Source organism: Aspergillus pseudoviridinutans, assembly GCF_018340605.1.
Source record: "Aspergillus pseudoviridinutans IFM 55266 DNA, scaffold_4, whole genome shotgun sequence".
NCBI classification, from domain to species: domain Eukaryota; kingdom Fungi; phylum Ascomycota; class Eurotiomycetes; order Eurotiales; family Aspergillaceae; genus Aspergillus; species Aspergillus pseudoviridinutans.
This window is the reverse complement of record NW_025091284.1, coordinates 2,641,499-2,669,283: the sequence shown is the minus strand read 5'-3', so window position 1 is coordinate 2,669,283 and position 27,785 is coordinate 2,641,499. Positions and strand designations below refer to the sequence as shown.

At 50.5% G+C, this 27,785-nt stretch overlaps 7 protein-coding genes across 7 annotated transcripts; 5 read left to right on the top strand and 2 right to left on the bottom strand.

Moving 5' to 3' along the window:
- Positions 1-438: 438 nt before the first annotated feature.
- Positions 439-3,190, bottom strand: ace1 (putative C2H2 transcription factor (Ace1); the record flags this gene model as incomplete). Its single annotated transcript, XM_043302251.1, has 5 exons — positions 439-1,558; positions 1,650-1,919; positions 1,974-2,221; positions 2,288-2,580; positions 2,638-3,190. 5 exons carry the CDS (start codon positions 3,188-3,190, stop codon positions 439-441), a joined length of 2,484 nt encoding a protein of 827 aa, XP_043158186.1.
- A 4,518-nt stretch (positions 3,191-7,708) lies between these two features.
- Positions 7,709-12,191, top strand: pex6 (AAA family ATPase peroxin 6; the record flags this gene model as incomplete). The annotated part of the gene is made up of 3 exons (XM_043302250.1): positions 7,709-7,898; positions 7,989-11,721; positions 11,783-12,191. The coding sequence occupies 3 exons, from the start codon at positions 7,709-7,711 to the stop codon at positions 12,189-12,191; spliced, it is 4,332 nt and encodes a 1,443-aa protein (XP_043158185.1).
- Positions 12,192-13,521: 1,330 nt separating this feature from the next.
- On the top strand, positions 13,522-16,108 carry Asppvi_006344 (GABA permease GabA; the record flags this gene model as incomplete). Its single annotated transcript, XM_043302249.1, has 18 exons — positions 13,522-13,619; positions 13,690-13,723; positions 13,784-13,853; positions 13,911-13,983; positions 14,036-14,131; positions 14,182-14,365; positions 14,415-14,529; positions 14,578-14,656; positions 14,708-14,742; positions 14,790-14,818; positions 14,869-14,901; positions 14,958-14,982; positions 15,030-15,231; positions 15,279-15,356; positions 15,411-15,539; positions 15,590-15,737; positions 15,790-15,868; positions 15,927-16,108. The coding sequence occupies 18 exons, from the start codon at positions 13,522-13,524 to the stop codon at positions 16,106-16,108; spliced, it is 1,689 nt and encodes a 562-aa protein (XP_043158184.1).
- Positions 16,109-16,562: 454 nt separating this feature from the next.
- Positions 16,563-17,954, top strand: Asppvi_006343 (questin oxidase family protein; the record flags this gene model as incomplete). Its single annotated transcript, XM_043302248.1, has 4 exons — positions 16,563-16,766; positions 16,816-16,961; positions 17,020-17,147; positions 17,203-17,954. 4 exons carry the CDS (start codon positions 16,563-16,565, stop codon positions 17,952-17,954), a joined length of 1,230 nt encoding a protein of 409 aa, XP_043158183.1.
- Positions 17,955-18,331: 377 nt separating this feature from the next.
- Positions 18,332-20,742, top strand: Asppvi_006342 (HECT-type E3 ubiquitin transferase; the record flags this gene model as incomplete). The annotated part of the gene is made up of 4 exons (XM_043302247.1): positions 18,332-19,054; positions 19,532-19,798; positions 19,848-20,125; positions 20,451-20,742. The coding sequence occupies 4 exons, from the start codon at positions 18,332-18,334 to the stop codon at positions 20,740-20,742; spliced, it is 1,560 nt and encodes a 519-aa protein (XP_043158182.1).
- A 297-nt stretch (positions 20,743-21,039) lies between these two features.
- On the bottom strand, positions 21,040-22,443 carry Asppvi_006341 (TauD/TfdA dioxygenase family protein; the record flags this gene model as incomplete). Its single annotated transcript, XM_043302246.1, has 6 exons — positions 21,040-21,159; positions 21,205-21,338; positions 21,385-21,421; positions 21,475-21,929; positions 21,979-22,184; positions 22,244-22,443. 6 exons carry the CDS (start codon positions 22,441-22,443, stop codon positions 21,040-21,042), a joined length of 1,152 nt encoding a protein of 383 aa, XP_043158181.1.
- A 1,293-nt stretch (positions 22,444-23,736) lies between these two features.
- Positions 23,737-25,656, top strand: Asppvi_006340 (putative transporter; the record flags this gene model as incomplete). Its single annotated transcript, XM_043302245.1, has 6 exons — positions 23,737-23,994; positions 24,045-24,373; positions 24,426-25,266; positions 25,322-25,440; positions 25,497-25,580; positions 25,632-25,656. The coding sequence occupies 6 exons, from the start codon at positions 23,737-23,739 to the stop codon at positions 25,654-25,656; spliced, it is 1,656 nt and encodes a 551-aa protein (XP_043158180.1).
- Positions 25,657-27,785: the final 2,129 nt, after the last annotated feature.

Sequence of the window (27,785 nt, the reverse complement as noted above, 5' to 3'; positions counted from 1 at the left end):
GCAGGCTACTTATTTCCTTAGGAGTACTGTGTGATGATCACGAAAAGGTGCTCTTCATAAGTACACACTGACATTTTAGAGGAATTATTTGGGCTTCTAGATAAGAAGTGATCCTTGACAAATCATTCAGCGCAGAGTATTGCTTGGAGGAATAGATAGTCATGCATGGGGTGATTACACAATCCAAGGTACATATCAACGTCAACTCGGGCCAGGAATAACCGTAAAGAGTGACTGGCAAGAAAGAAAGGTCAAGCCGCTAACAGAACATGCCGCACTGGTAGACGGATGAAAGGTTGTCAGTAGCGGTGATCCCAGTTATAACCATACCCGCTTTCAAAAGGAAAGAAACAAATACACGGCTCTTCCGATGGTTCCAGACTCCAGAAGTAGCAAATTAAAGAACAAAGGCAAGGAGATCGAGTATGGCCGGCGAAATTAGAAATGTTCCATCTCCATATCTTGGGGCCACCCCTGAGTCATATAATTGAGATCCTCGGTATTGAGAGAGGGGAACATTTGATTCGCGTTGTGGAGCGTCGAGAGATGGCATGTACCGGACATGTCCACAGAACCAGCCCCAAAATTGGCATTCTGGTCGAAGAGCATAAAATCCGCCTTGCTCTGGTAGCTGGGATCGAAAAGATCCGAGACGCCTTCATCGACGTGGCAAGAGTCGGGCGTGTAGAGGGGATTCTCTTGTTTCTGGACCGGGAGAGGAGAGGGATTCGAGATGGAGGGGTCCCGAGAAAAGGAGTTCAAGGCACTCATCGGGACCGAGTGCTCTGGCGTGAGCATCTGCATGGTCAGAGTTGTGAATTCTTCCTCGACATTTTGAGCGTCGAGCTGGCTCCATGCCAGGTCGAAGTTCAGGCTGCTGCTATCGGTGGATGCCACTGGCGACATATCGAATCCCATGGTTCCATTGATCAAGTCCGGCACTGGAGACGCGGAGTCGAACGATTGACGATCGAAAGTCAGGGGAATGAGGCCATTAGGGTCAGCCCCTTCGAGCTGGGACTGAAACGCTTGAAAGTCCAAAGAAGTGGTTGGCAGCGGGCTGAAACCATTTACCCCAGCGGCTAGATCCTCGAATGGGCTATTCGCAGTGAAAAGTGGGAAGTCGCCGCTACCTGTTTGGGTAGGGGGATCCGCAAATGAGAACGGCGGGTTCTGAGGATAAACAGTGACGGGTTCGAAGGGCGAGGGTGCGGAACCGGTAAGTGGTGTTGCAATGTCCTGAGCCTTCGAGCTAGGAGTAGAAATGCTAGGAGTCTGGGGCGTAGTTCCGTTGGGACCCTTCTTGCTGCTCCTGCCATTATGCTTGGAGCGAACGTAATCCCAGCCGTGAGCCTTCTCCATGTGCTGCTTGCAGTTACTTTCTCTCTTTGATGAGTAGGTACATGGCGCGAATTTGCACTTGTACAAAGCTGGGGCTCTGGAATGCTTGTCGTTGATGTGGCGGTCTCGCTCCTTCTCCGTTGGCCATCCAATTTCGTGATATTTGCAGGAAGGCTCGGAGCACTTCCATGGACGAGAGTGCGTCTTCTCATGTTTCCTGGAATCGGTCAGCAAGATGCTTTGAATGGATTGTAGGTCATTTGTGTGTTTGTTGGGGGGGGGGAAAGCGATTCAGTAACTGCACTTACGTTAGATCACAAGGTCTTTTGAAGACCTTGTCACAGTCTTTGCACTTCTGGTTAATGTCCATGGGAGGTGCATTCTTCTTGCGACGAGCCATGGATCGCTCAACGCCCTCATCGACGGAGCGAAGGCTGAGGGAACGCTTCATCGCAGGAACGGCATTCTCTTCGTAGGGCTTGCCTGTGCGCAGCGAGATCATCTCGCCGTCCTTGTGAACCACGAGTTCAGCAGGCCGTCCGTTCTTGGATAATCCACCCTCCAGGGTAACACGTTCACTGTGGGTAATGTTAAACCTTGCAAAACACCCAGAGGGCGAGGAGAGAACATACCTTGGAGCACTAGCCTTTGCACTGCCCTGTGCTGGTTCATTATTAGAAGGCATGCTGTTCCGGGACTCATTAATCATAGCTGCATATCGGCGAATCTGTGCGACGAGATCAAGGAAGTAGCCGTTAGTGTAAGGCCTGTCTGCCGGCAGCCGTTGATCGCGTTCGTTGAGATGATAGACCGACGTATGAAGACACTGAATCGTAAATTCGCAGAAACGGAGGTACGAAGCTCTGGAAGCTGCGTAATTCTTCAAGAAACGAGAAAATAAATGAGCAATGCACCGAACGCCATTCTCCTTTTGAAATTCACTCACCGGTGCCAACCACAAGAGTGTCTTTTCGAGGTCACGGAGACACCCGATTTCTCTATCTACAATTCGCTGAGGGATACTTTGAACGAGGGGATGGAAAGGCTTCAATCTCTCTTCCTTGAGGATGGGCTTGATGACGAGGCGTTCAATCTGCTTGCATGCAGGCAACCCCAGTTGACGCTTCTGAGATTGCTTAGCATCAAACGCCGAGATGGAGCTTGTGATGGCCGATTGAGTCATTCGAGTAGCAGCTTTGGCAGACGACTGAGATTCATAAGATAACTGCCCAGCTTTCACTATAACAAGCATGTTAGTAAAAGTAAATGCGGCGGGAGGCTTAATAAAGAACATACCTTTACTTTTGTCCGAGGCCGACATGTTCTCACTGCTGAGGGAAGTGCCCAGTCCACTGTCCGAGGCATGGCAATGGCTCTTGCGTACCTTGGAAGGAGCGTCTAGCTGAGAGGATTGAGCAGGTTTGCTGACTCGGTCCGCCATTGACTGAGAATCTATGTGGGCTTGAAGGATGGCTCGAGGAACAGGAAGATCGTCTCCGTTGTTCTTGTCGGAAAGAGGAGAAGACGGTTCCAAGGAGTTGAGGTTAAGATTGCTCAGGTAGTCGACCATGCGCTGCTCTCGGGCGGCGATGGCCTCTAGGCTTCTGGGGCATGTAGGTGAGCGCTGGGGCAGAGACCTAAAGCTAAGCACCGGATCAAGATCGTCTGTGGGTGGTGGGGAAGGCGAATGGAACGTTTCTCCTTTCCTCAAACTCAAGTTTGGCGACGGCGACGACGAGTCTGCGACATAGCTTTCCAGCGATGTCGAAGAAGAAAGAGAGGGGGGTGCTGTCTTTAAGGGACGCCGACGCGGGTGAACCCGGGCATGCTCAGCCTGCGAGGTCGACATGGCTGAGAAAGGCAAGCACGAGTCACAGTGCAGGGCAGACTTAGCAAGTTAGCGGAAGAGAACAGATTGGCCCAAATGCTGGGGTGCCGGCTAGTCCAGCAAGTGTGTGACTCACCTGGTGCGATGTAATATACGTATTCAAGAGAATGACTATCCTGGTGATTCAAATGACGTACATGCGAGTCAATGGCTCGGTCTCCATCGCGGATTAGCTATTTAATCCCAGCAAAGCGACGACCGTGAAGCAGACGAAGGAATAAAATCTAAACTGAAGATGCAAAACTCACCGTAATAACAATTGGCTGTGGATGGAGAGAATGACCGAGTTGATAGATGATCCCTTGAAGGCAGCGCGATACTCTCTAAGATGACCGTATCTCCACGCTTGGTAGAGTCGGGTGAAATGCAAGACTCCAGCAAAGTTGAACAGTACTACGACACCGAGTAACCAAGAAGTAGGCGACAGGCGTTGGAACGAATATGTGAATGCGAAGTAGGACCACTGTTGTAGATAACAAAGGATGGAGATAATCTCGTTCGAAAGTCTTATGAGAGATGGACAAAGTCTATATCGAGGTAAATGGCGACCTTCAATGTCCGAATTCTCTCTATTTTGACGTTAACACACACGGCAAAAGTGACTGTCGAAAATAGGAGGAAGGGCAAAGTTGAGCGCACAGGTAAGGCGATGAAAATGTGATAATAAGAACAATGATGATGATGACGGATTCGAGGGAGTGGGATTGTCTATGTCTGCGACGACAGGCTGACATCGACACTAATGGAGGCTGTTCGTCCGGCGCGGATCTGCTGGTCCGCGAGCTGAGGTGGTTTCGATGTCTGCCTGATAGACGAGCCCCCTAATCMCAGAAAGGAAAAAAACGAGCAGAATAGCAGAGTTCTGGTTGGATTGTTATTCATAGCCTCGTTGCGAAGGCCCCACTGTCGTGGCGCTTTGCCCGATCAGCAATCGGCGTACGGAGTAGTCGGCCTAGGTAAGCTAAGGTAAGGTAGTGTATCATACCGTCGTATCTGGGGCTGTGATCCTGGGTTGTATTTTACTACTCCATTACGTATCGAAAGGGCAAATTTCCTGCTGGAGTGACAAAAATATCAGGGGCGATACAAGGGAATTACAACATCAGTCTAATGCAATTGCCGTTTGGCTCCATTATTTCCACCCTATTTGGCCCTCTTTAAGGGGTTTCCTTTTACTTTTTACAGTCCTTTGATTTAGGTATGGATTACCGGCTAACTAGTTTTGGACTATGTAGGTATGATACAAGTTAGAAACTCTGTATCTGAAGGGGTCGGACAGTTCAACAATCCGAAATGAGGACCAACGGAGTCGGACATTTTGGGACCCCGACTGAGCCTCAAACAATTGGAAGACAAGGGCGCAGAAGGACTCGTACTTTGGTTTACTTTCGTAGAGACGATGCTTACGAGCGCAATACGAGTACATAGGTAATGCCTTTACTCTTCCCTAGCGCTTCGAAAAGTGGCCTAAATGACCACTTAAAACAGAACATACGAAGAAATTACTATGTACGCAGAGGTAAAGGAATTCTTGAGAAAGTTATATACTTTGGAATTGTTTCTCATAATTGTCCCTAAAGCTATGTCGAAAACATTTCCCGTTAACGATCGGACGTTGATCAATAAATGGATGGTCATGGCTGTCACGGTCGTTACAGTCGTTACCATGGTCATGTCTCAGAATGTCCCGTCTTTTGGACAACTGGTTTCTCATCCTGGCTCAAACACGACGGACATCCTGGACTCGCTCACATGGGTGATATGATTCGACATTCCTCCTTATTCCATGGATAACGACTCGATCTTCTCTTAATAATCATCTTTAGCATCTCAACACACCCTCTCGTCCACTAAGTGAGGGCCTCGTAGCCAGAAGACACTTACGCAGCGACTATCCATCAGCGCGTAGGCAGCTCAATTTTGAGTGGTTACGTACTTGACTGCACCCACCCATGTCAAGTATGTGGCTATGTGCGGAGTCTTTGAGCCTCATCCCTCTTTCACAGAGTCTGGCCACTCTCGGAGAAGCCTCTGACATAAGGGAGCAGTGTCGTTCCAGCTCGACCGCTCAAATCAGGCTTGGATCCAATCGGATTCCCCAGATTATCACCAGATGTCGGTGACGGCTTTTGTACTCTGCAGGGAGTACTTCGTTTCCCCTAGTCTAGGACTTGAAGTGAACAACTGGCATCGTCTGATACCTGCTGATCGGCTCCACGGTTGGGGCTTCAGGGTTCAGGCTACATTTCCTCTGGTTTACATCTAGAGAGTACCCAGACCCACACTGGATACTCAGGCAGTTGAACGGGCAGTTCAAGTGTTGACATGAGATGGAATTCTTATTATTATTCCCATGTCTTGGGCGGCCATTACCATGGTGGCTTGATTGACTCCGCCACGCTTGGCGAAGCTAAGAAACAAACCCCGACATAACAAGGTATGGAGTACGTTATTTGTCTCAGGAAGTCGTCGACTTTGACTATCCCAAGCTGTCATACGCTTTATTAGTTCTTTACTCTCAGTGTGCTCTCGCGGCTCCCATTGAGGATGGACTATCTAGAGCCCTGTATGGACGCGATCTACTACACCCATCCACACTCCAGAGACACTGCCGCTTCCACAGTCAGCAGATATAAATGCTGGGGTTATCATCATATTGGACCTTCTCTACCGGTGCCTTGCCCAGTTGGTCAATCCCTTGCCGCTGGATAGGGCCCTGTTTTGCGCCAAACGAATCAGACCAGGATGTTGGAGTCTCGCGCCCGACGTGTAACTGCTTTCTACAACGCCTGCCTCCGTAGACTACCTTGGCATCGGTTGTCTACGACGCCGTGTAGTACAAGGGACCAAGCAGAACGATTCAGTTATAGTTGCTGTAAACAACCCCTCCAGTATTGGGACTGTCCCTAGCAAAACTGAGGTCCTATTTCTCATCTTTGGCAAGTCCCCTGAATCTCGAAAATCCCCTGCCTAGCATTCATGAAGACCAAGAGCTAGGTAAACATTCTCTAACACCGGCCATGCTTCTTTGGCATATTTCAAACATCTTCAGGCTGAATTCATTTTACATGACTTGAGCTATCCCAGTGATCTTCTTTCTCTACAAAACTTAGTACACGATCTGAAACTTGCCTTGCAGTATTCAGCAATCACAATGGAACGCAATCACAAAGCAGATTGTCCAAGAGGTGCTGGCCATGGTCGGATAGGTGCGGTCATCCGCTCACCAGCACGTCTTCAGTACTCTAGGCAGGCAACAGCAAGGAGTTCTTTGCTGTGCCAGTGCCACTAGATACTATTCCATCAGTGTCACCAGTCATTCTTCTTAGTATCCTCGAGGCCATATATAAGTTGCAATGCCTGACGCAATCCTATATTCAACACTTGATTTCTCGGTTCCTAGCGTTATGTTTGGCGAGGATGTCAAAAGAGTAGAACAGGTCGAGGGCTATCTAGGTTAAGCAAAGGGAGGCCACGCAATGTACAAGTCCTGGAAACCCTCGGGCATGAGTCTGGGAAACGAACGTACCTAGGTTACGAGCGAGTCAGGACCATGAATCTTACGTTTATCTAAATTAGCTTGCAAGAAGTGTTCCTCGCTGATATATATACCTAACCACTGTTGTTCGGGCTGAGCTCAGATACGCCTATCACACCCTCGGCTTTCTCTTATACTTCCGGCCTGGCTATGGAATGGGATTATACTCTCCGATCATCTCTCTAATATGAAGGGTTCTTGATGGCCCCCAGCGGGAGGCTTCAAGATGGTAGTCTGTACAGTATGTACGTCGAGAGTGTACGATGCAAACCTACTATAAGGCCGACGATTATCTCCTTCAAATTGGTGACCGCTGAAGTATGAAGAATGTTCGATCAACAGTACCTTTTGTTTCCGTTTCATTTGCCAATCGAAATCGCTGTTTACTGCAATGGCGATCTTGAAACTTGGAGACTGAGGAGCGGAGAAGGCAAAAAACTCGGAGCACTACCAATGGGCGGGGAATCTCAATGTGGACTTCGTATTGAAAGGACTACATGCTGTCGTGTCTTGGACCTTTTATCCTCAAGCACCAGCTATGCTCTTAAAGAGTGAAAATTGGCTCAGAGGTCTTTTGAATGCAGCATTAAGTGAGTCCTAACTTATACGACAGTCCACTTAATCACCGCATCTTGTGAAGCAGTGCAGCTGGACCTCGGCTCGGGAAGTGGCAGAACGCTCGGGCGGTGCCGAACAGTCACTTGCTCCCCCGGACTTTCTCCAACCACTGTTCTTCTGCCCGCACTTGAGCTAGAAAGAATTCTCTACAACATCTGCGGTCATTGTCTCTTGCTTGGCCTTTTTGTGTTCTGTCGCTACCGGACGACTAATATGTCTTGTTGACTTGATAAATACACCCTCCCACAATCTTTGCACCAGACCCTGTATCGTCCGCGCCCCTCGGCGATTACCCCGGACACGACACCACACCGCGATTCACCATGGACTTTCCACACCTTGACCGTGCGTCCGAACAACCAAGACGGCGAAGGCGAAATATCGCAAAACGGCGTTTACGCAATAGGGCCCCTATATCTGCGCGGCTAGCTTTGGACAGCCAGCTGCGTGGAAGCATCGGGATTGTGTCTGAGGACCTGGCGAACGACCTCTTTCAGCCGCCCTCCGTAACAGGTGAGTGAGCTGAAAGGCTTTACAGAGCCCGTAGCAAAAGCTACTGCTAGAGTCGTATGATTGCATGCTAAGTCGCCGATTGTATTACAGATGATGATGGCATTCGCTATCTTGCCATCTCGCCCTATACTCCGGGTTCTAGCGCTGTAGATGATCTGGCGTGGACGATTGTTCCTGTCAGGTTGGAGTCTTTAGATCGTTCCCGTCCCTCGCCGCTCCCGCACTCGACGGTCCTTTTTCCGGATTCCGCAGACTCCCTCCAGCCGTTCATACAGACTCTGACCAAACTCGATCCTACGCGCCACTCTCTGCAAGCGCAGCGTGTTGTGGAGATTCGAGCTCTGGACGTCGTTCCTTTGCGCTTGGATACTGTTTATGTAACGGTAGAGCGGGACTTGCTTCGGAACCATGATGATGTGCAGAGCAGGTTCGCTGGCGGGTTTACTACGAATATGCACGGACCGAACGGCCTCTGGGCAAAGGCGGGAAAGGGCCTGGAGCCAAAGAGATTCACGAAGAAGGCGGCGGCTGAGGTGGAAGAAAGACTTACCGCTGCCGTCAGAGAAGCTCTAGGGACACAGAAAGTGGTGCACACCGGCGATGTACTACCGCTCCCGCTCCCACCCCATCCAATCACCTATGCTCCGCCCCCTCCTGCTCACATTTCGTTCTGCGAACCCGTGTCTCAAGGCTTGCTTGCGTCTACGACCAAGATTGTTCTCATTCAATCGCGCCCACAGGGCCACAGGGCGCAAAGGAGTCTACGGTCAAGGCCGGGTCTGCTCAAGCAGGTTGCGGAAGACGAGGCGGACGATACATCAAACGAGCAATTTTACTCGGCCGCTGAAGACAAGCCCAGTGAGAGCGGGACCGAAATGGAGAGCACAACTCCGCCTGATGATTCGGAAACCGAKGGTTCGGTCGGCAATGCGAGTGACACCTCAGATGACTCGCTGGAGGATATGATCTCGCTGGCAGCCCCGGAACTTCCGCAACCACCCTCCGGTGTTCTGTCCTCAATCACTTCCGCTACACCCCGTGCTGGTGGTCGGAGACTTGATGGCATTCACACCCCTGGGTCAGTGGCATCTAACTTTACGTCGGCGACTTTGCGCCCGGGGAGAGGACCCGGCAAAATCTTCAAGGCGGAAGGTTTACTTCGTGGAATTCCAATCGAGCTCCTACACCCCAGGCCCCGGGAAGACGATGACCCGGAGTCATTCATCTATGTAGACATCAGCACGCTTGCGAAAATCGGCTGTTTTTCCGGGGACTGGGTGAGAATCGAGGCCACAGAGGAACCCCAGGCGAATATATTCTCGTCGATCCAGCTCGGAAGCTTCAACGAGCATGAGGAAGAGCATGGTAATTGGCGACCAGTAAAAATCTACGGCTTGCCAGGCCTTCCGTCTGCCAAACCTAGGTATTCGATCAACCAATCTTCTGACAGGCGTCCCAGCATCTCGCAACGCCCTGCTCTACGTCTCACTCCGTCGGTCTATGCTTCTCCATTGCTGTTGAACAATCTTGAGAACACGAAATATGTGCGCATCTCGCCGATGGCATTTGCCACGGTTAACGGCCCTTCGAAGTCCGCTATTCTGCACCAAGTCAAGGCCGGCTCGGCCAGGCAGCCGCCTTTGGCTAAAGAGGTGAACCTCTTGAAGGTTTCTACGCCGCTCTCTATGGATCGTGTCCTCCAGCCGGCCTTGTTCGCAGGACTTAAGCAGTATTTCGAGTCGAAAAGGCGGATCTTGAAAAGCGGTGATCTTGTTGGCATCAGTGTTGATGAGGGACTTGGTAGAGCTGTTTTCTCTGGTGCCGCAGCCACGGATGCAAGCACTCCAGACGAAGATTTGACAACACGTTTTAATCAAGCCAATGAGTCCGCGCAGGGTGGTGTGAAAAAGGTTGGCGTGGCATGGTTCCGCGTCGCTCATGTGGTTCCCGGCAAGTCCGAGGATCAGGATGAAGACGATCAATGGGGAGGGGTAGCCGTTATTGACTCTGCGACGACTAGGATGGTGCAGGCGGGAAGCGATGTTAGCCGGGTTCCGGGCACCTTGGAGAACGGTTGGGAGTATTGGCTTGGGGTGAAATCCGTACCAAAGTCCATTAGCAATGCGCCGGCCCCCCATGGTCTAGTCACTGAGCCACCGCAGCTGTTCATACCGCCAGTGCAAAAACGGATCCGCGAGCTCATGGCAGTGGCAACGAGTCCTCGCGCTATTCAACTGGGAATGAAACCTGTTGTGATTCTTTTGAGGTCGCAGCAAAGACATATTGGAAAGGCTACCGTCGCAACGCGCGCGTGTGCAGACATTGGCCTTCATACCTTTCCTATTGATGCCTACGACATCCTGACTGAGGGCGGCGCCAATGGCGGCGACGTGAAAACAGAAGCCTACCTTAAAGCGAGAGCCGAGAGGGCATTTCACTGTGGATCGCACTGCACAGCGCTTCTCATCAAGCACATTGAGGTGTTGACTGCCGATAGAATCGTGTCGGCGATGGCAGAAATCCTTTCAGACGCGAGAGTTGTTATTGCCACAACCACGGATGTGGAGCAGATTCCCGAAGGGATCCGCAGCATGTTCACTCACGAATTCGAAATGACTGCGCCAGAAGAGAAGGAGCGTGAGGGCATTCTCCGGAATGCTGTCGCTGAACGAAGCATCAGACTGTCACCCGACGTCGACTTGGGATCGGTAGCTCTGAAGACTGCCGCTTTGGTTGCAGGTGATTTAGTTGATGTCATCGAAAGAGCCTCGGCCATCAGAACCGCCCGCCTGGAAAAGCTAGCGGAAACGGCAAGCAACGTCGCGTCAGGATCCAAAGTCAGTGTCAGGGACGTGCTTGTCTCTGGCGGCGATGCCGCACGAGGTGTCACCAAGGCCGATTTCGACGCCGCTGTTGAAGCTGCGAGGAAGAATTTTGCCGACTCCATTGGGGCCCCCAAGATTCCAAACGTCAGCTGGGAGGACGTGGGTGGACTGACTAATGTGAAGGATGCCTTGGTTGAAACTATTCAGCTGCCTCTTGAAAGACCCGAGCTCTTTGCCAAGGGCATGAAGAAGCGCAGTGGTATTCTGTTCTATGGTCCTCCCGGTACCGGAAAGACCTTGCTTGCCAAAGCCATTGCCACCGAATTCTCCCTCAACTTCTTCTCCGTCAAGGGTCCCGAGCTGCTCAATATGTACATTGGTGAATCCGAGGCGAATGTGCGGCGAGTGTTCCAGCGCGCCCGGGATGCTCGGCCTTGTGTTGTTTTCTTTGATGAGCTGGACTCGGTCGCGCCGAAGCGTGGAAACCAAGGCGACAGTGGCGGTGTGATGGACCGCATCGTCAGTCAGTTGCTTGCCGAGCTAGATGGGATGAACGGTGGTGAAGAGAACAGCGGTGGTGTATTTGTTATCGGCGCCACCAATCGTCCCGACCTACTGGATACGGCCCTTTTGCGTCCTGGCCGTTTCGACAAGATGCTCTACCTAGGTGTTTCCGATACGCATGAGAAACAAGCTACGATCCTTGAGGCTTTGACGAGAAAGTTCACACTCGATCCCGAGGTGTCGCTGCGCCGGGTCGCCGACCGGCTTCCCCTTACTTATACGGGTGCCGATCTTTATGCTCTGTGCTCCGACGCTATGCTCAAGGCTATCACGCGCAAGGCGACGGCGGTGGACGAGAAAATCAAGCAGCTACCGGGCGGGCCGGTTAGTACTGCATACTTCTTTGACCATCTCGCGACGCCGGAGGACGTCGCTGTCATGGTGACGGAGGAAGATTTCAACCGGGCTCAGAGCGAGATGGTTCCCAGCGTCAGGTACGTTACTGGCCAATACTTGATAAGATTATGGAAAGAGGTCTTGCTAATATCCCTGCAGTGCCAAGGAACTGGAACATTTCGAGCGGATCCGGCGACAATTCGAATCCGACGACAAGAAGCAGGGGCCACAGAGCACAGGGTCAGAGTCCAAGGCGCCGCAGACCATCGGCGACGCTCTTGAAGCGCTCAAGCTGGGGGGCCAACTTGATGGATTCATTGATGGACCAGTTACGAATGGGGACCATCCTTCTCCTGGCGGTGGGAAAGGTAAAGGGAAGGCCGGCTCGGCGATGATGCGAAGTGTCAGCGGCCAATCTACAAGCAGCAAGGGCAAGGGCAAATGGAAGAATAAGGCTGTCTCGGGTGGAGGCGGAGAGTCTGATTCCTCGCCCGATGTTGCTAATGGGGATGATGACTACATTGTCCGGACGGATCACTTGGTGAATTCTACGGACGGAGCGAACTAAGGCTATAGCTTTGTGTTGCAATAGAATGGGACGAGGGATGAGCATAGCGTAGAGTTGGAGGGCTGATATTCTCCATGTTGCATGTATATATTATGTTTGCATCAGATGCTGTATCGATACCAGGTGTCATTGCTCCGCTGTGGATCGGAGGTGACCGTGTTTATGCCTCTCAGCGAACGTTGATGATATGAATGGATTCGTCATAGAGTGCCTGTGTGGCGTTGTCTGGCCGTTCTTCGATAATAATAATGAGTGTCCTCACGTGGGAGACCTCCACAAGACACTCCAATCTACTTTGCTCCTAGTCTCCAACTACTCGGCACGGATACCTACCCTTATCGGGATCCGTGTGTCAATTCGGTCGATAATTATCAAATCGCCCCGGTGAGCCATCGGCCATCTGCAACTAGGTCCACTGAACTCCGTCACCCCGTATATATCGTGGCAAGCAGATCCGACTATCGACATTCATTATCTATCTCTGAGTCGAAATATGAATCATCAGCTCTGACTGCTGAATGCTATCTCGGAAGTGCTCCGTCGCCAAGTGATACCTCCCTTCAACCTCCCAGTCGGCATAAGCTTTCTAGAACCAGCCAAATTCCCGACCCAGACCCCAAGACTCCGAGGCTCCCACTCCCCTCCCAAACGCTAAGAAAAAGACTTCCCGCAGATCGTGCTCTTCTTTTTTGCCTCCTTCGTTCTGACTGGTCATCGGCGCCGTGTCATCGGCGACTTGGGCGAATTATCGTCTGCTACAGTACTTATCTGCCGTATCTGCCACTGCTTGCACGTATGGCGTTTGCCCGGCTTAGTTGACCGAAACGGTACACTCTACGGAGTAGGTACGTTATATGGAGTAGACCCGGGTTCTATCAGTTTATCATCTGGGTCCCAGACTCTCAGTTGCTGTGAATCCTGTAATGCTGTTGCGATTACCCCATATCCATTATGTAACAGTTGAATTCCCCCGCGATCAGCTGGTGGGCCTGTAAGGGACAATCTGGCGTACGCAGTACATCCCAGAATCCAGTTTCCGACGATGGCAAATAGCATAAGGACTTAGATAGAGACTGAATGAAAGGGTCAGGTTGAAGAAGGTTTCACTTAACTTTTGAGGCTTTTCTACCAAGTACCTGCTACCTAGTACGGTAGTACCTACATTAGACCCTACCTAAGGCTGCCAGAATTGAGTTTCCCCGGCCGGGGTAAATCCTACCACGCAATTTACTTATAACCTGACGCTATTGCTGCTCTTCTCTTGACTTCGCTCCTCAAATTATTTGACTCTTGTCGCATTCAACACTCGATTTACTGTAATATCTGCGACATGTCTGCGGAAGAGAAGCACACAGGCCAGGTCGATGACGACGCCCAACTTGCGGCCATGGGCCACAAGGCCGAGTTGGATCGCAATTTTTCTATGCTGTATGCTTTTCCCTTTCTGTCATGCACAGGCCAGCCTTTTTGAGTGATTACTGACGGATGTTGGATTTAGATCGATGTTAGGACTGGCGTTTGCGATCCTGAATGTATGATTGTTCATCCACCGGATCTGCGATATCGGACACTAATGGCTATATTGTGCTTAGTCGTGGACGGCTCTTTCAGCAAGTTTATCGCTGAGTCTTCCTTCTGGAGGAAGCGTGAGTGTTGTCTGGGGTAGGTTTTTCATACCTTGGGTTCGTCGTCAGGATCAGCGCTGACTTCGAGGTGCAGGTTTGATCACTGCGGGAATCTGTAATCTCTGCATAGCGGCTTCGCTATCTGAGTTTCTGTCTGCGTATCCTACGTGAGTATTTTCGACTTTGGTTATTGAGACTCGGATTGTTGATGGCATCTAGGGCTGGTGGACAGTATCATTGGGTTGCAGGTGAGTTATTGATATTCTTCGTGAACATGCAAGAGGCTGGTGCTGACTTTTCTTCGCGTTGTAGTTAGTGAGTTATCCTCTGCTATTGCAATTATGGACACGGCTAACAGTTGGAAGTCTCCTGGGAGAGATGGATGCCGATTCTCTCTTGGATTACTGGCTGGGTGAATGTTTCTGGCTGGGTAAGATGATCCATCTCGGAGCTTTGGGTCTGCTGCTGATGAAACAGGTCGCTCTCGTCGCTACTGGTGGACTCTTGGGCAGTCAGTTGATCCTGGGTGTCATTTCCCTGATGAATCCGGTAAGAGTGCTTGCTACCACACCTGCTACTGTTGACTGACACTTTCCAGGCATATGAGCCGCAACGTTGGCATCAGTTCCTCATCTACATTGCTTATAATATTGCTGCGTTCATCATCAATGCCTTGATGAACTCTGTTCTTCCCTTGGTTACTAAGAGTGCCTGTATGTCTCTTTGCCAATGGTTTCGTGAACTATACTGATGGTATCAAGTCATCTGGTCCATCACTGGGTTAACCGTCATCTGTATTACGGTGCTGGCATGCGCGTCGCCAAACTACAGCTCGGCAAAGTGAGGACTCCTGTGGTCTTACGAACTAAAGGGACCTGCTGACAAAGTCAGATTCGTTTTTACCGATTTCATCAATGAGACAGGCTGTATGTGTTGACCACTACGTTTAATGAATTGAAGCTGACAAACACAGGGCCTGATGGCGTTGCCTGGTTGCTTGGAGTACGTTATTTCATCAAGTCAATACATACATGATTCTGACTACGATGCAGTTGCTTCAAGGTGGACTCGGTGTTACAGGATTTGTAAGTTCCACGCCTGCGGACGTTTGTACTCGTCCTCAAGAGCTAACATTTCAAAGGACGGTGTCGCACATATGATTGAAGGTAACTCGTTCTCGATACAATGTGGCGACATGAGCTTACGTGCAAAGAAATTCCCCGTGCTTCGGTTGTCGGCCCCAAGATCATGATCGGCTGCGTCTGTATCGGAACTGTGACCGGTACCATCTTCCTGATTGTTTTGCTCTTTGTTGCCGGAAACATCGACGATGTGATCAGTTCGGCCGCCGGACCTCTCCTACAGATCCTCAAGAACGCAACCAACAGCAATGCCGGAGCCATCTGCCTGCTCATGTAGGTCGTTTCAAAAAGCCTCGTGGTTCATTTCTAATGCTCTCTAGGTTCCCCCTGGTCTGCATGCTTTTCGCAACCATTTCCATCATGACCACCAGCAGCCGTATGATTTTCGCTTTTGCAAGGTGATTATCTGCCATCTTTAAGGACTGTAGATTCTGTGCTGACAAGCCTGGCAGAGATGGAGGTCTTCCAGCTTCTCGCTTCTTCAGCAAGGTGCACCCCAAGCTGAAGGTTCCTTTGAACTCTTTGTATCTGAATTTGGCACTGGTTGTCATCTTTGGATGTATCTTCCTCGGCTCTACCAGGTCGGTTGTGTGGTGACGGCACCATAGTACCGTGGCTAACATTCACTCAGTGCTTTCAACGCTATTGTCTCGGCTTCCGTCGTCCTGCTCGATATTGCATATGGTATGCCAATTGCAGTCAACTGCCTGCGCGGACGTAACATGCTCCCCGAGCGCCCATTCGTCCTTCCTAATATTGTTGGCTGGATTACCAATGTGGTATGTATTTCTTACGGTCCCTCTCGAGGCGAGAACTCATGTGTTGCTTTAGATCTCCCTAGTCTACATTGCAGTCACCACTGTGCTCTTCCTGTTCCCACCAGGGCTCCCMGTAACGGGCAGCAGCATGAGTAAGTTCCATGCACTCGCTATGCAGAACTAAGCAACTACTGACACCGCTGCGTCTAGACTACTGCGTCGCTGCCTTTGGCATTATCATCGTTATCTCCACTATTCAGTGGTTCGTTGATGGTCGCAAGAACTTCACTGGACCACGAACCGATATGGACATCTTGACAGGACAACTCCCTGCTGGCCATTACCCTGTCGACAACAGTAATGCTGCGCATGTAGTACCTCTCGAAAAGTAGCCTCAGGAAGGCGCTTGCTGTATAGTAAATTACTGAGTGACATTTTTACTACCAATGCTATTTCAATACATCTGAGACAATATCTAACAATTTCAGTCGTAGCTATACATAAGTGTACGACGTACGACGTAGAATAGTATAGACCTTTTAAGACGTGGCATTACGTCATGGCAACCTCAGGCCGCCAATCCTTCCCCAACGATCAACAGCTAGGTCCCCACAGCTTTGAAGACCGCCACCAAACTGCTCCCAGCACTATCTATTCGACTGCTAAACATTTCATCCATATCGATAAGTTCCACAAACTTTCAACCAGATTTGGTTCCTTGTTTGATCAAATCAGGGCGCGGGATTCGCACTGTCAATCGACTCACTGAATCAACCCGCATACTGGAACTGCAACCTCAACATAAAGCCCCACATCTATACTAGCTCCCACCACCAACAGTAAACAATGCTCTCATTCTCTTTACCCTCCTTCAGTTTCCTACCATCCTGGAAACGCCAAACAGTCTTCAACATCCCATCAGTGAAGATCCATGAGATCGACACAGCCCACGAAAAGCCCGCCAGGGCTTTGAAGCACCTGCTCAAACTGAACCATGCAAATCACGCCATCTTGTACAATGAGCGGAGATTCCATAATCATGCCCCTCATGTTGGTTTTACGCCCCAGCTCTGGAGATCAGGTTGCTGACGTTAAGTAGATCCTCAGTTCAGCGTTTCTGCAAGGTGCAGACGCGGATGATCTGAACCGAGTGTATGACGCTGAGTCGAAGACGCTGGAGCCGTGGGTTGATGCTCCGGGGGAGATTAGCACGTACGACTGGCGGGATTATCTCGGACGGCGCGAGTATGTATCTCTGGTTATTGTGCGGGATGAGCTGCAGAGTGTGGCTGATGTTGCATAGGTACCAGCGGGCGTTTGTGGATTTCTTTGAGGATGAGCTTGTGCGGCATGGGTATGACTGGAAGAAGGTCGTAGCGGACTATCTGTTCTCCGGCAAGGAGCCACTGTTTAGTTCGCTTGTTGCTGATCGTGAGTGGTTAAGGATGGTTGGTTGAGGGAGGATATGCTGACATTGTGCGTTTAGTTGGGCATCCGTTGATTCATCTTGGTTATGCCTTTGAGATGTCGAGTCGGGAGGTCGCTATGGAAGCGTTAGGACTTGCGGCGACTTGCTACAACGACATACACAAGTACATTGATGATCCGTCCTATTCCCAGGCGGAATCGTCGTACCATTCTACTTCGCTTTTTGAGATCCTGGCCAAGGTCCGGGCTGATAAGCGCTTCAAGGGGCTGTTCGCAACACCTGGGGACCATAACTTGGAGACTCTCTTCCGGCACCACGAGGCGGCTCTACTGGACCATTGGAACGCTTGGAAGATTGAGGATCCAGTGCCCCAGTTCTGTGAGAGCCAGCAACTCGGAGCCGCCTTGCTCACCGCTACACAAGCAGATCCCACAGAGAAATACGATTTCTTTCTCGTCCATATCCTTACCACCAGCCATGCAGTCCGKATTCTCCTGCCGTTGATTCCTGCGCGGTTTCAAGTTCCACTCGTCAGGCAGTGGTGGCTGATGTCGCTGGCAGTGTACATCGCCCAGCTCAGACCGGAGATCGATCTTGACCGAATTCGCAATTACGACCTGCAAGGAAGAGACTGGAAATGGACAGCGAAGCAAGCGGTTAAGAGCAAGCATTCTACGGATGCGCATTATGTCAAGGCTCTGCGTGCTATGCGGGAGGCAGCAGCAACATGGGGAGACTCGGATGAGCTTTATCTGAAGGCAGCTGTGAAATTTGGAGAGCAGTTCGACGGTTGGGGAGGATTCGTATGATGGGTTGTTCAGCTACTTGGTCTCTCTTCAGCGATTGTATTACTATGAACTCTCAATTTGGGTAATCGCTATTCACGGCGATCTAGAATGCTTAATCTAGTCAGTTATGGAATCACTCATATTGCGGTTGGTAAAGACCCCTATTTCTTCACCTTTAAGTAATGTCTCATCACGTGAGCTTCATAAATCGAAAGCTGTAACAATCACGTGATATAGCTAAGCTTTGTTTGAAATGTTTGCAATTCATTTTCCCATCAACACCACCACTGTCGCCTTCAGGAATAATGATACAATTTCTTGTGCAATTTGCTCTATCTCAAGTCCTCATACTTACCTTGACAGTCTGTACTCCTGCTATGTGAGGATCATTAGCTGTCATGCCTGCTTCCCCAGAGAACCCCGAGACAGATGTTGATACGTCCTTATATCTCCACGCCGAGCTCCTCCCAAACATCCGTCACATCACACTCTACATCTCATTAGCGGCCAATCTAGGTGTCCAGAACGTCCAACCACTGATAACCCTCTCAGAATCCCGTCAATCCGTCTCGGTATCTCTACCGAAACCCTTCGACCATGTGACGGATACCATCAAGCTGCCCGCGCGGGTTAATGAAGCCTCGCGGCGCGTTCTAGCCACCAATAGACAGGGCGCTGCGACTACCGCGGATAGGCGACGCGAATTCTCGTTCCGAATGCAGATTGATGATTCGGATACTTCGCTTCCGTCCAAGGATGCGCTCATCGATGATTTCGTGCCCTGGACCGCGGCGGATATGTCGCCGTCGACGAGACTGCGTTGTCGCGGGTGTGAGAATGTCTTTCTGGATACGCCTCGGTGCGCGGATATACAGTCTGGGGATTCTGGTTTGGAAGGCTGGACGTGGAAGGACCTGCCGAGCGGGAACTGGGCCGAGATGATGGATTTCTGGCATTGTCATAAACCTGACCCTCCTGAAGGCCATGGCCATGGGGAAGACCCCAATGCTCAGACCAAGGGCTACGGAGCGGCGAACCAGGTGGTGGCGACGGCCGGGACGGTCCTCGTGGACGTGGCGACATTTCTGGTCTCGGAGGCGGATTGCAGAGGATTGAAGAAGGTAAGGCTTGCCTTGTTGGTGTTTTTGATTTGTCTTTTACACTCTCGGGCAAAAAGAAGGAGGCCTTTTCGATTCCATGGACGGGTCTTCGATACAATTGCCCTATATTGATTTAAGCTCCTCTGAGTGGGACGGACTGACGTGCAGTCGTGATGGCAAGATGGCCTGGCTTTTGGGGTGCAGTTATCCTCCTTATGAGATGGATTTCGCTCTTCTTCTGCTTAGGCCATTTTGCCGTTGTGGCTCGCGGAGGCCCGTCTGATGCTCTGAGGTTAAGGCTGCCTCGCTCGTTTCTTCGTTGATTTCCGTCTATGGGACTTCCCAGAGGTATGGGATCGACGCGATTAGGCAAGGTACATACAAGCTGTAGAGGTAATGCCTTAGCTGTCGTAGGTTAGATAGAGTTTGATTCTGAATACAATTGTCATTTCTGCGCATGCACAGTATCAGCTCGCTGATCCCGACTTTTTACCATAGGTACAACCTCCAACTGAAGAGTCCGCCCAAAAGAAAGAAATATCTTTGAACTGCGGCCAATGCAACGCCACGATCGGTATAGAAGACGCCGTAGCCCAGGGCTGGCGCCTCTTCAAGACAAGCCTATCCGCCAATATCTCCCAAGACCCATCAACATGGGAAACCCACCCCATCGAAACCATCGTCGCGGCTCAACTCCTCGAGCTCATCGAGCGGGAAAGCGCCCGTCGCTTCGTCATCCACTGTGACAGGCCAAATGGACTCCTGGTACGTAACCCCTTCAAAGCAGTCTATCAATGTAACTAACGATATGAAGCTATGGGTCTTCAACCCAGACTTTCGATACTCCAGCTCCAGCGCAGAGCATACTGTCTCCTCGCAGCGGGCGTTGAAGGTCCTCTTCCAGGAGATTGGGGACGTAGATAGAATTTTGAATCCGGGTACGGGTTCGTCGCTATCGCTGGAGGAGGTGAGGGTCCCTGAGTCTGTCTATGAGGCGGTTGAGCGAGATTTGAAGGCAAGGAATGAGATGCTGCCGGCTTCTGCGAGGGAGTTTCGGGAGTGGAGGGTTGGGGCTTTGCATCGGTTTGAGAGGTGAGTGTGAATGGTTGTACCTGTGTAATTAGCATTAGTGAGAATGAGAGTGAATGGGATTCACTTTCTGTTGCAGATGTAAGATTGACGATATTCACAAGCTTCCTTCTATCTCGCGCATAAAATCTCGCGAGATCACACCTCTCAACTCATGTCTTAACATTTCCATCTACTCTACTCCAAGATAAACCAGTAGCTTGCTATATCTACTTACTGTGAGTAGCCTTACCTACATTAAAAGTTTGCTAATAAAATACTAACATCCAAAGCTCACTCACAACCAACCCAAGCACACAATGCCCCCTAGCAATAACAAAACTCCCAGACCCTGGGGAAGCCACTGTTCAGGTGTGACCATGGACAGCACCGGCTGCAGAAACTTCATCGAAGGCGGCGCATTCATGGAAAGTGACGACGAGGAGGGCCTAGCCTGGCAGCATGTCGAAGATATCTCCATCCTGGCGCCTGAGGAAAAAGACTTTTCAACAGGTGCGACGGGCCGTAATCGCGAGAGTGGCTTTAAGAATGGTACCTCTGGTTCTGCTGAGGCGAGTGGTTCTAAGGAGGGTCTTTTTGGCTTTGGTGCGAAAGGGAAGGGTCCTGCTGGGAAGAACTGAGTAAGTTGTCGTGCCGGGCTTTTCGTTGAGAGAGGGCTGATGTGATTGTTAGCAGGGATCTCGTAGGGACATCGGATGGCCAAGAGAGAAACGGTTATGTTGTTGAAGGGGTTGGATGCTTAAAGGGAGTGGGATATATGAGGTGCATGGGATGTGCACTGCATAATTATGTCTGAGGCTACATAGTCTCCTCATTCCCTGAAGGTACTACAAGTAGGTCAAGTATGAACGGGTATTCATGATCATTGTTATCTGTCAATAGCACTCAATACAATTGCGAAATTCGTCCGAATCTGTCTATTGACTACCCTCAAATGGCGTCTCAAAAGGTGGCTCTGCCTGAGGCGTGATCCTCGCCAGATGACGCCTTTGTCCATCTTCCCAGTCGAAGAGAGCCGAGTGTGCAACAACACGGTTCTACTGTTGTTAGTACTGTCCAGAATGCAGGATAAGTATACTTACATCCCAAACAACCACCGTTCCAGGAAGCCATCGGATACGGGTCTGCAGATCCTGCGAGAGCGCAATGTGATCATACAAGAATTTGAGAAGCCAGTCCGACTCTTCCTTCTTGTATCCCACAATATAACGGGTAACTGTAACAGTTAGAAAGTCCCCCATCTGGCTTAAGAGAATACTCACATTGTGGGTTGACGAACAAGGCTTTCTCTCCAGTGACCTAAACGATATCAATCACATATCACCAGCCTGCGGACAAGTTTGTCAACTTACAGGATGAGTCCTGACAATCGGATGCTCCGACGTGATCCCCTCCCGTCGGGCAATTCCCCCTCGGTTCAGACTATTGTTGATCTGCTCGATACCAGAGTGCACCGCCTTTAGACCATGCAGCCGCTTACGGAACTCAGGTGATAACCGTCTGTATGCCTGCGCCATGTCAGCGAAGAGAGTATCACCTCCGCTGGTCGGTCCGTCGAGAAGGTACAAGAAGGTCGTGCCGGGCGGCTGCTTCTCGAAGGTCACGTCCGAATGCCAGGTCACGGTGTTTGTCCGTGTAGCCAGGAACTCGGCGCCACTCCGGTCGTCCGCGCCGCGGTGCACGAGGTGGATCTCCGGGAAGCCTTTGGGGGCTCCAGAGGTTTGATGGATATGGTGCCGGCCGAAGTAACTACCAAACTCCAGGGCCTTTTCAATGGGGAGATGGGCAAAGTCCTGATCACGGAAGGCTGATGATACCATTAGCAGTGGTCAATGAGGCTGACATCTATTACATACCAACGACTTTTCTTTGGGCTACGTAGAGGGCCAGCTGGTCCTTTCCTTCTTTCGTCAACTGGCTCAGCTGGACGCCGCGGACTTCACTGCCGATAGTCGGCGTGAGATTGTCCACCTGGGCTTTACCCTGAGGCAGTAGGTCAGGAAACGATGGATCGGCATCCTTGCCGTGGTCGTAGTGCTCGAACGGCGTCAGTGGTGGATATCTAATGGTATCAGCGGATATGACCTGAGACGCGGAAGGTGAAAACTATTATCCTTTTACCTTTCTGTTTCATTGTCCCACACGGGAAGATAATGAGGAAACGAGGCAGGAGGCTGCTTCTCTGTGCCATTCACCTCGCTCTCATGCTTGTAGACCTCGCCATAACCGATCACATTCTCCTTGTTGAACCCAGCGTCGGTCTTGAGCTTGGTGACTGGCGCGGTGCGAAGAGCAACGTTTTCAACCAGTGACGGGGCCATCTTGGGAGATGTCTTGGCTTAATGCAATTCTTGATCTCCGTCTGGTCTAACAGCCAAGCAAGTGAGAATACCACTCCAGATATATCCATTCCTCTGCCGAATACCCGATCTGTGCTCGCGCAATCACTGCGGGGAATGCTCTGATATGTCGTATCTGTCGTACGATTGACCGTGGTCCTCCCCCCACGCGGGGTAGATAGAGGTCAACGTCTGGACAGATTTGGAATGCTCGAGGACAGGATAGGCATGGTGAGTGCTGTTTGCGCCCAGATTGGTTACCTGCCCTGCCGAATAGAATCCAGCGTATTCCTGCGTGAGTATTGTGATGGCGTGGAGTCAATCATCCTGACAAACCTTCAAATCGGGTTGCAATGGTGATAGCAGAGTTCTATTTGGATAGTTGTTGCTGCTCATGGCCAAGTATGACGTGATTGCGGTGTTGAGTCGCGCAACGCGTATACAACGTAAACTTCAGCTTAGAGAAACAAGACGACGATTTTCCCTCTCTACTTTAGAGCTGGAGATTCTGATCAGCTCATATCTGGGATTGCTGCTTCCAATGCGGTTTGGCTGGCAATATGCTTTGCTTGTCATAGTGAAATCTCATCAGAACGTTTCCAAATTCTGCAGACCAAAGGTTGCAAAGAGATCACTCGCCAAAGGCAGAGACTCCTCTCTGGTGATCGTCAGATGGAGTCTAGACAACGATGACTACAAAGCGATTGGCGTACGATAGCACCATCGTCCATCACTATTGCAGGACAACTCTAACTCATTCCCCATCAGCCTGATTGGGTGCAAGAAATACCATGAATCAAGTCAACGCTGTCGAAGACTCCACATGAAAGCTCCATATTTGGCACTACTCGATATCCCTGCACATTCTTGGACAAAATGACTCGTCTTCTATAACGTCAATCTTATTCGCTTTGCGTGATCTGAACGAGTCCAGTACTACCATGTGCGAATATGCCCCGCTTGATTGATCGCTAGACTCTTGATAGGTTCTGCTGCGGTTTTCGCGCGGGCTTCATCTTTGCTTGTTGGGGCAGGTGGATTCTTCTTATCTCTGGTATTATCATTGGTCGTATAGGTATCTATCTTTTCGGGGGAACACCGCTGGGATTCATGCTGACCTATTCAAAGCCGTAGATTGCGTGATGGAAGACTGAATCTTCAGATGCTATCTGTATACGACGAATGCTAGTTTATATTGCCCGTCTCCGTCTGAACCATACAAAATGACACATAGGCCGCTCAATCCATCCAAAAAGCTCTGTCTACAGTCGCGAAATGGCCGCGGACGAAGTAAAAGGAGCGCCTGCTCCGGAGGGACATGACACCAAGGCGTTCCCGAAATCCATCGCAGCAGAGGCGTCTACCTCTTCATTGTCAAGTGATGAGCCTCGACGGTATAAGGATACAGATGCTGCATTTGATACCTCTGAAGATCCGCGGTATTACAAGCCGATCTCGACCTATGAAGGTATCCATCGCTGGGATCCAGACTTCGAGTGGACTGAGGAAGAGGAGAAGAGACTTATAAGAAAGGTATTTGAGAGAGGTCATTTTCGGCTTCACAACAATACTGACAAGGGCAGATTGATCTGCGAGTCTGCACATTCGCATGTGTCACGTTCTTCGCGCTCCAGCTGGATCGAGGCAATATCGTCCAGGCACTGTCGGACAACATGCTGGGCGACCTTGGCATGAACACGAACGACTACAACACCGGACAAACGATCTTCTTCCTCTGTTTCCTTTTTGCGGAGCTGCCCTCGCAGCTCATCTCCAAGGCGCTCGGACCGGACCGATGGATCCCCATCCAAATGGTCTGTTGGAGTTTGATCGCTGCTTTTCAGTATTTCCTCAAAAGCAAGAGCGGGTATTTTGCTTGCCGAGCGCTTCTCGGGTTATTCGAGGGCGGATTGTAAGTCGAGCCCTGGGCCACTGGTCCCATAGACTGACTCTGACCCTCGCAGCATTCCCGACACGATCCTCTTCCTCTCCTTCTGGTACAAGTCAAAGGAACTGCCCATCCGCCTCAGTTACTTCTGGGTCTCGTACCAAATCACCGCCATCGTCGGCGCATTCCTCGCCTTCGGCTTCCTCCACATCCAGGACGGCGACGGCAAAGGCGGCTGGCGCTACCTCTTCGCCTTCGAGGGCCTCATCACAGGCATTATCGGCATCATCGCCGCCTTCTGGATGCCCGCCTCACCCACGCAGACGAAAGGCGGCTTCCGCGGAAAGAACGGGTGGTTCAACGAGCACGAGGAAAAGATCCTCGTGAACAGAGTCCTGCGCGACGATCCCAGCAAAGGTGGCATGCATAATCGCCAAGCCGTCACCCCCAAGATGCTCTGGCAGGCGCTCGGCGACTACGACATGTGGATCATCTACCTGCTCGGTCTGACGTGGCTGATCCCCAACACGCCGGCGACGAGCTACATCACGCTGCAGCTCAAGTCGTTGGGGTTCAAGACCTTCCAGACCAATCTGCTGACTATCCCCGCGTACGTGATCTTCATCGTCAACCTGCTCTTCTGGACTTGGATCTCGGAGCGGTTCAATGTGCGGTTCCTCCTGGGTGTCGTGGCGGAGGTCTGGTGCCTGATTCTGCTGATTGCGCTGGAGGTGCTGCCCGCTGAAGTTAGTCCCTGGGCCCGATGGGTCATTTTGATACTTCTTCTTGGGGCGCCGTATATCCATGCGATTATTGTGGCTATGACCTCGAGGAATGCAGGCACTGTGCGGACACGGACGGTTGCCAGCGCACTGTATAACATGATGGTGCAGACCTCGAATATCATTGCCAACAATGTAGGTCTCCGGCTGGGTCAGACACAAGTGTCTATATCCTATTAACAATGCTCAGATCTATCGCGAAAATGATAAACCGTACTACCGGACCGGTAACAAGGTGCTCATTGCTTTGTCGGTGTACAGCATGGCTCTCTTCATCGTGGCCCGGTTCTACTATGAATGGCGGAACAAGTACGTTTCCTTCCCTTGTTTCATTTGATGGCTTGAGATATTGATTGCGTTGATAGAACGAAAGCAGAAAAGTGGAACGCCATGTCTAGCGCAGAAAGAGAGGAGTATCTTGCTGCGAATAAGGACCTGGGGAATAAAAGGTTTGTAAGACGCAAGAGATAGATTCCCCGACTGAGCTGATTTTTCGACAGACTCGACTTTAGATTTGTGTACTAGGTGCTGGGAATGAAAGAGCTCCTGCTGGCTCAGGATTGGACAGCCGTGGCTTCCTGGATAGACCTTGAACCCTCTATAATAGCTAGCAATAGCTCAGATGCATCCTCAATAGTAAAGTCCATGGTCTCATGTAATGCTTGAACATCATAAGAGACCCAGCAAGGCTGACCCAAGTTCTACTCCCCGATAACATATTCGCAGCCATTGTCCCCAATCCACACCTCGTGTAACTTACCAGCGGGCACATCGATTCTCGCACCCACTCCAAACGTCTCTTTCTTGACTTCTCCATTGTGCAATTTGGAGTTATCGTCCGGATATGTGATGGTAAGAGTGCCCCGTCGKATGAGATGCGTCGTCAAGCCGCTATGACTATGTGGGGGGTAGTAAGCGTTGCTGCTGAGAGAATCAGTAAATGACTCTGAGGGTATCCGCGTCCAAATCTAAGATGAAAATGCGAAGGTATAAGCTGGTAATACCTTCCATCACTCCAGGTGAAGACATGTTTGAAGCCCCACTCTCGGACTAGATGTTCATCGTCGCTGCGACTTTTGATGGGATATGTTTGTGTCATGATCTGTTGAATTCCCCTCTGCAGCAAAGCAATCAGATACTGTCGAGAAGGACTAGTTTGTTCCCACGGATTATAAGTTTGAGGTGCAATACGAAGCGGGGGAGTATTCGTTGATGACGTCGTCGGAGAATTGCCCAGTATATGAAGATCGTAGAATTGCCCAAACCGCTCCAACGGTGTGTCTTGCATTCACGTGCCGCTGTATCATAACACGGTGAATTGGACGCTAGGAAACAGAAAACTCCCAAAGAAGACTCCATATGTCTGAGTGTCAATTTATGGTCTTTTCATTTGATCTGTCGTCTCAACCGTAGATACTGTATGGCTGCAGTTTTTCTCCGGCAGCAGACATATCAAGGAATCATTCCAACATATATACCGTAGCGTCTTTGGGTCGTGGACCAGATTTAAGCCAATATTCCGCTTCAAGCCAAGTAGGAGATTGCAGGAAACCACTCGTTAGTCATATTTGCTTGGAAACCTTGAGAAGGACGAAGAAACGAAGAGAGTTGAAGAGGAAAATCGAGGAAAGAGGCGCAAGCGTGGAAGCAATAGGAGAGAAAAAAGTGCCTTGATTCCAAGGCAACGAGCAAGCAAGCATACACCAGAAGAGGCAGGTGCTGTTGTCGTTGACCTCTACTTTCATTTGTGCGAGGTTTCGTGATTAGCATCCATCAATCTATCGTACAAGAAGCCCTTCCAATACCCTCTTCATCTCTCAGCGGCCAGGATGTTCTCAATATCGTACAATGCAGCCCCATCAAAATATCTTCCAGTTCCCTTGGTCGACCATAGACCCAAGCCCGGAGATCGTGTCTCTTGCTTTCCTGGCGTTTGCCTCAGATACCTGCCGTCCTACAGGCCTCGTGGACAGCCAGAAGGTCGAGGGTCGCTGAGGAACCTTCCATGATTTGTCTTTGAAGGTAAGGATTTCCTCCTTTCCCCAAGATTCGGTGAATTTCCTGGAGTTTGGTGGAAAAAGAGTCTTAATGAAGGATCTGACAAAGTGTTAGTTTTCGTGAATTCCTTTCATCCTTCCGAAGAGTTCTGCTCTCACCGATGTCGGTCAACATGGTGTGCCACACACATGACAGTCCTTTCCTGGTATTACCCAGGTCTCTTTTCCCTTTCCCTGGCATGATGGACAGCGAACACCAGGCATCTAGTCAAGTAACGAGAGTCAGCAATTGCAAACAAGGAACTATGACCCATCGCTCAATTCTTACCGTCATTTTGGCTAGATTTGATCAGGTCCTTGCTAACAAAGTGTTTCGTGACTCTCAGGAAATGCGTAGTCTTGCAACCCTAGGATTGGGTTGAGTGTTCGACTTTAAAGTTTCGATCTTCAAACAAACTTTCCCGTGGGCCTGGATAAGAAAGGACTTGTGGTTGAATGAACCGGACCTGAAAACTAGGTCGATCCTCTTTATATAGCCTGGTTAGTATGTGAATGACCCAACGACCCTGCCTAAGAGACTGAGGATTCGAAACCTCCATCGGGAGATCTCCAGTCCAGATTGGAACGATTCAACACTAGACAGGTGAAATTCAATGC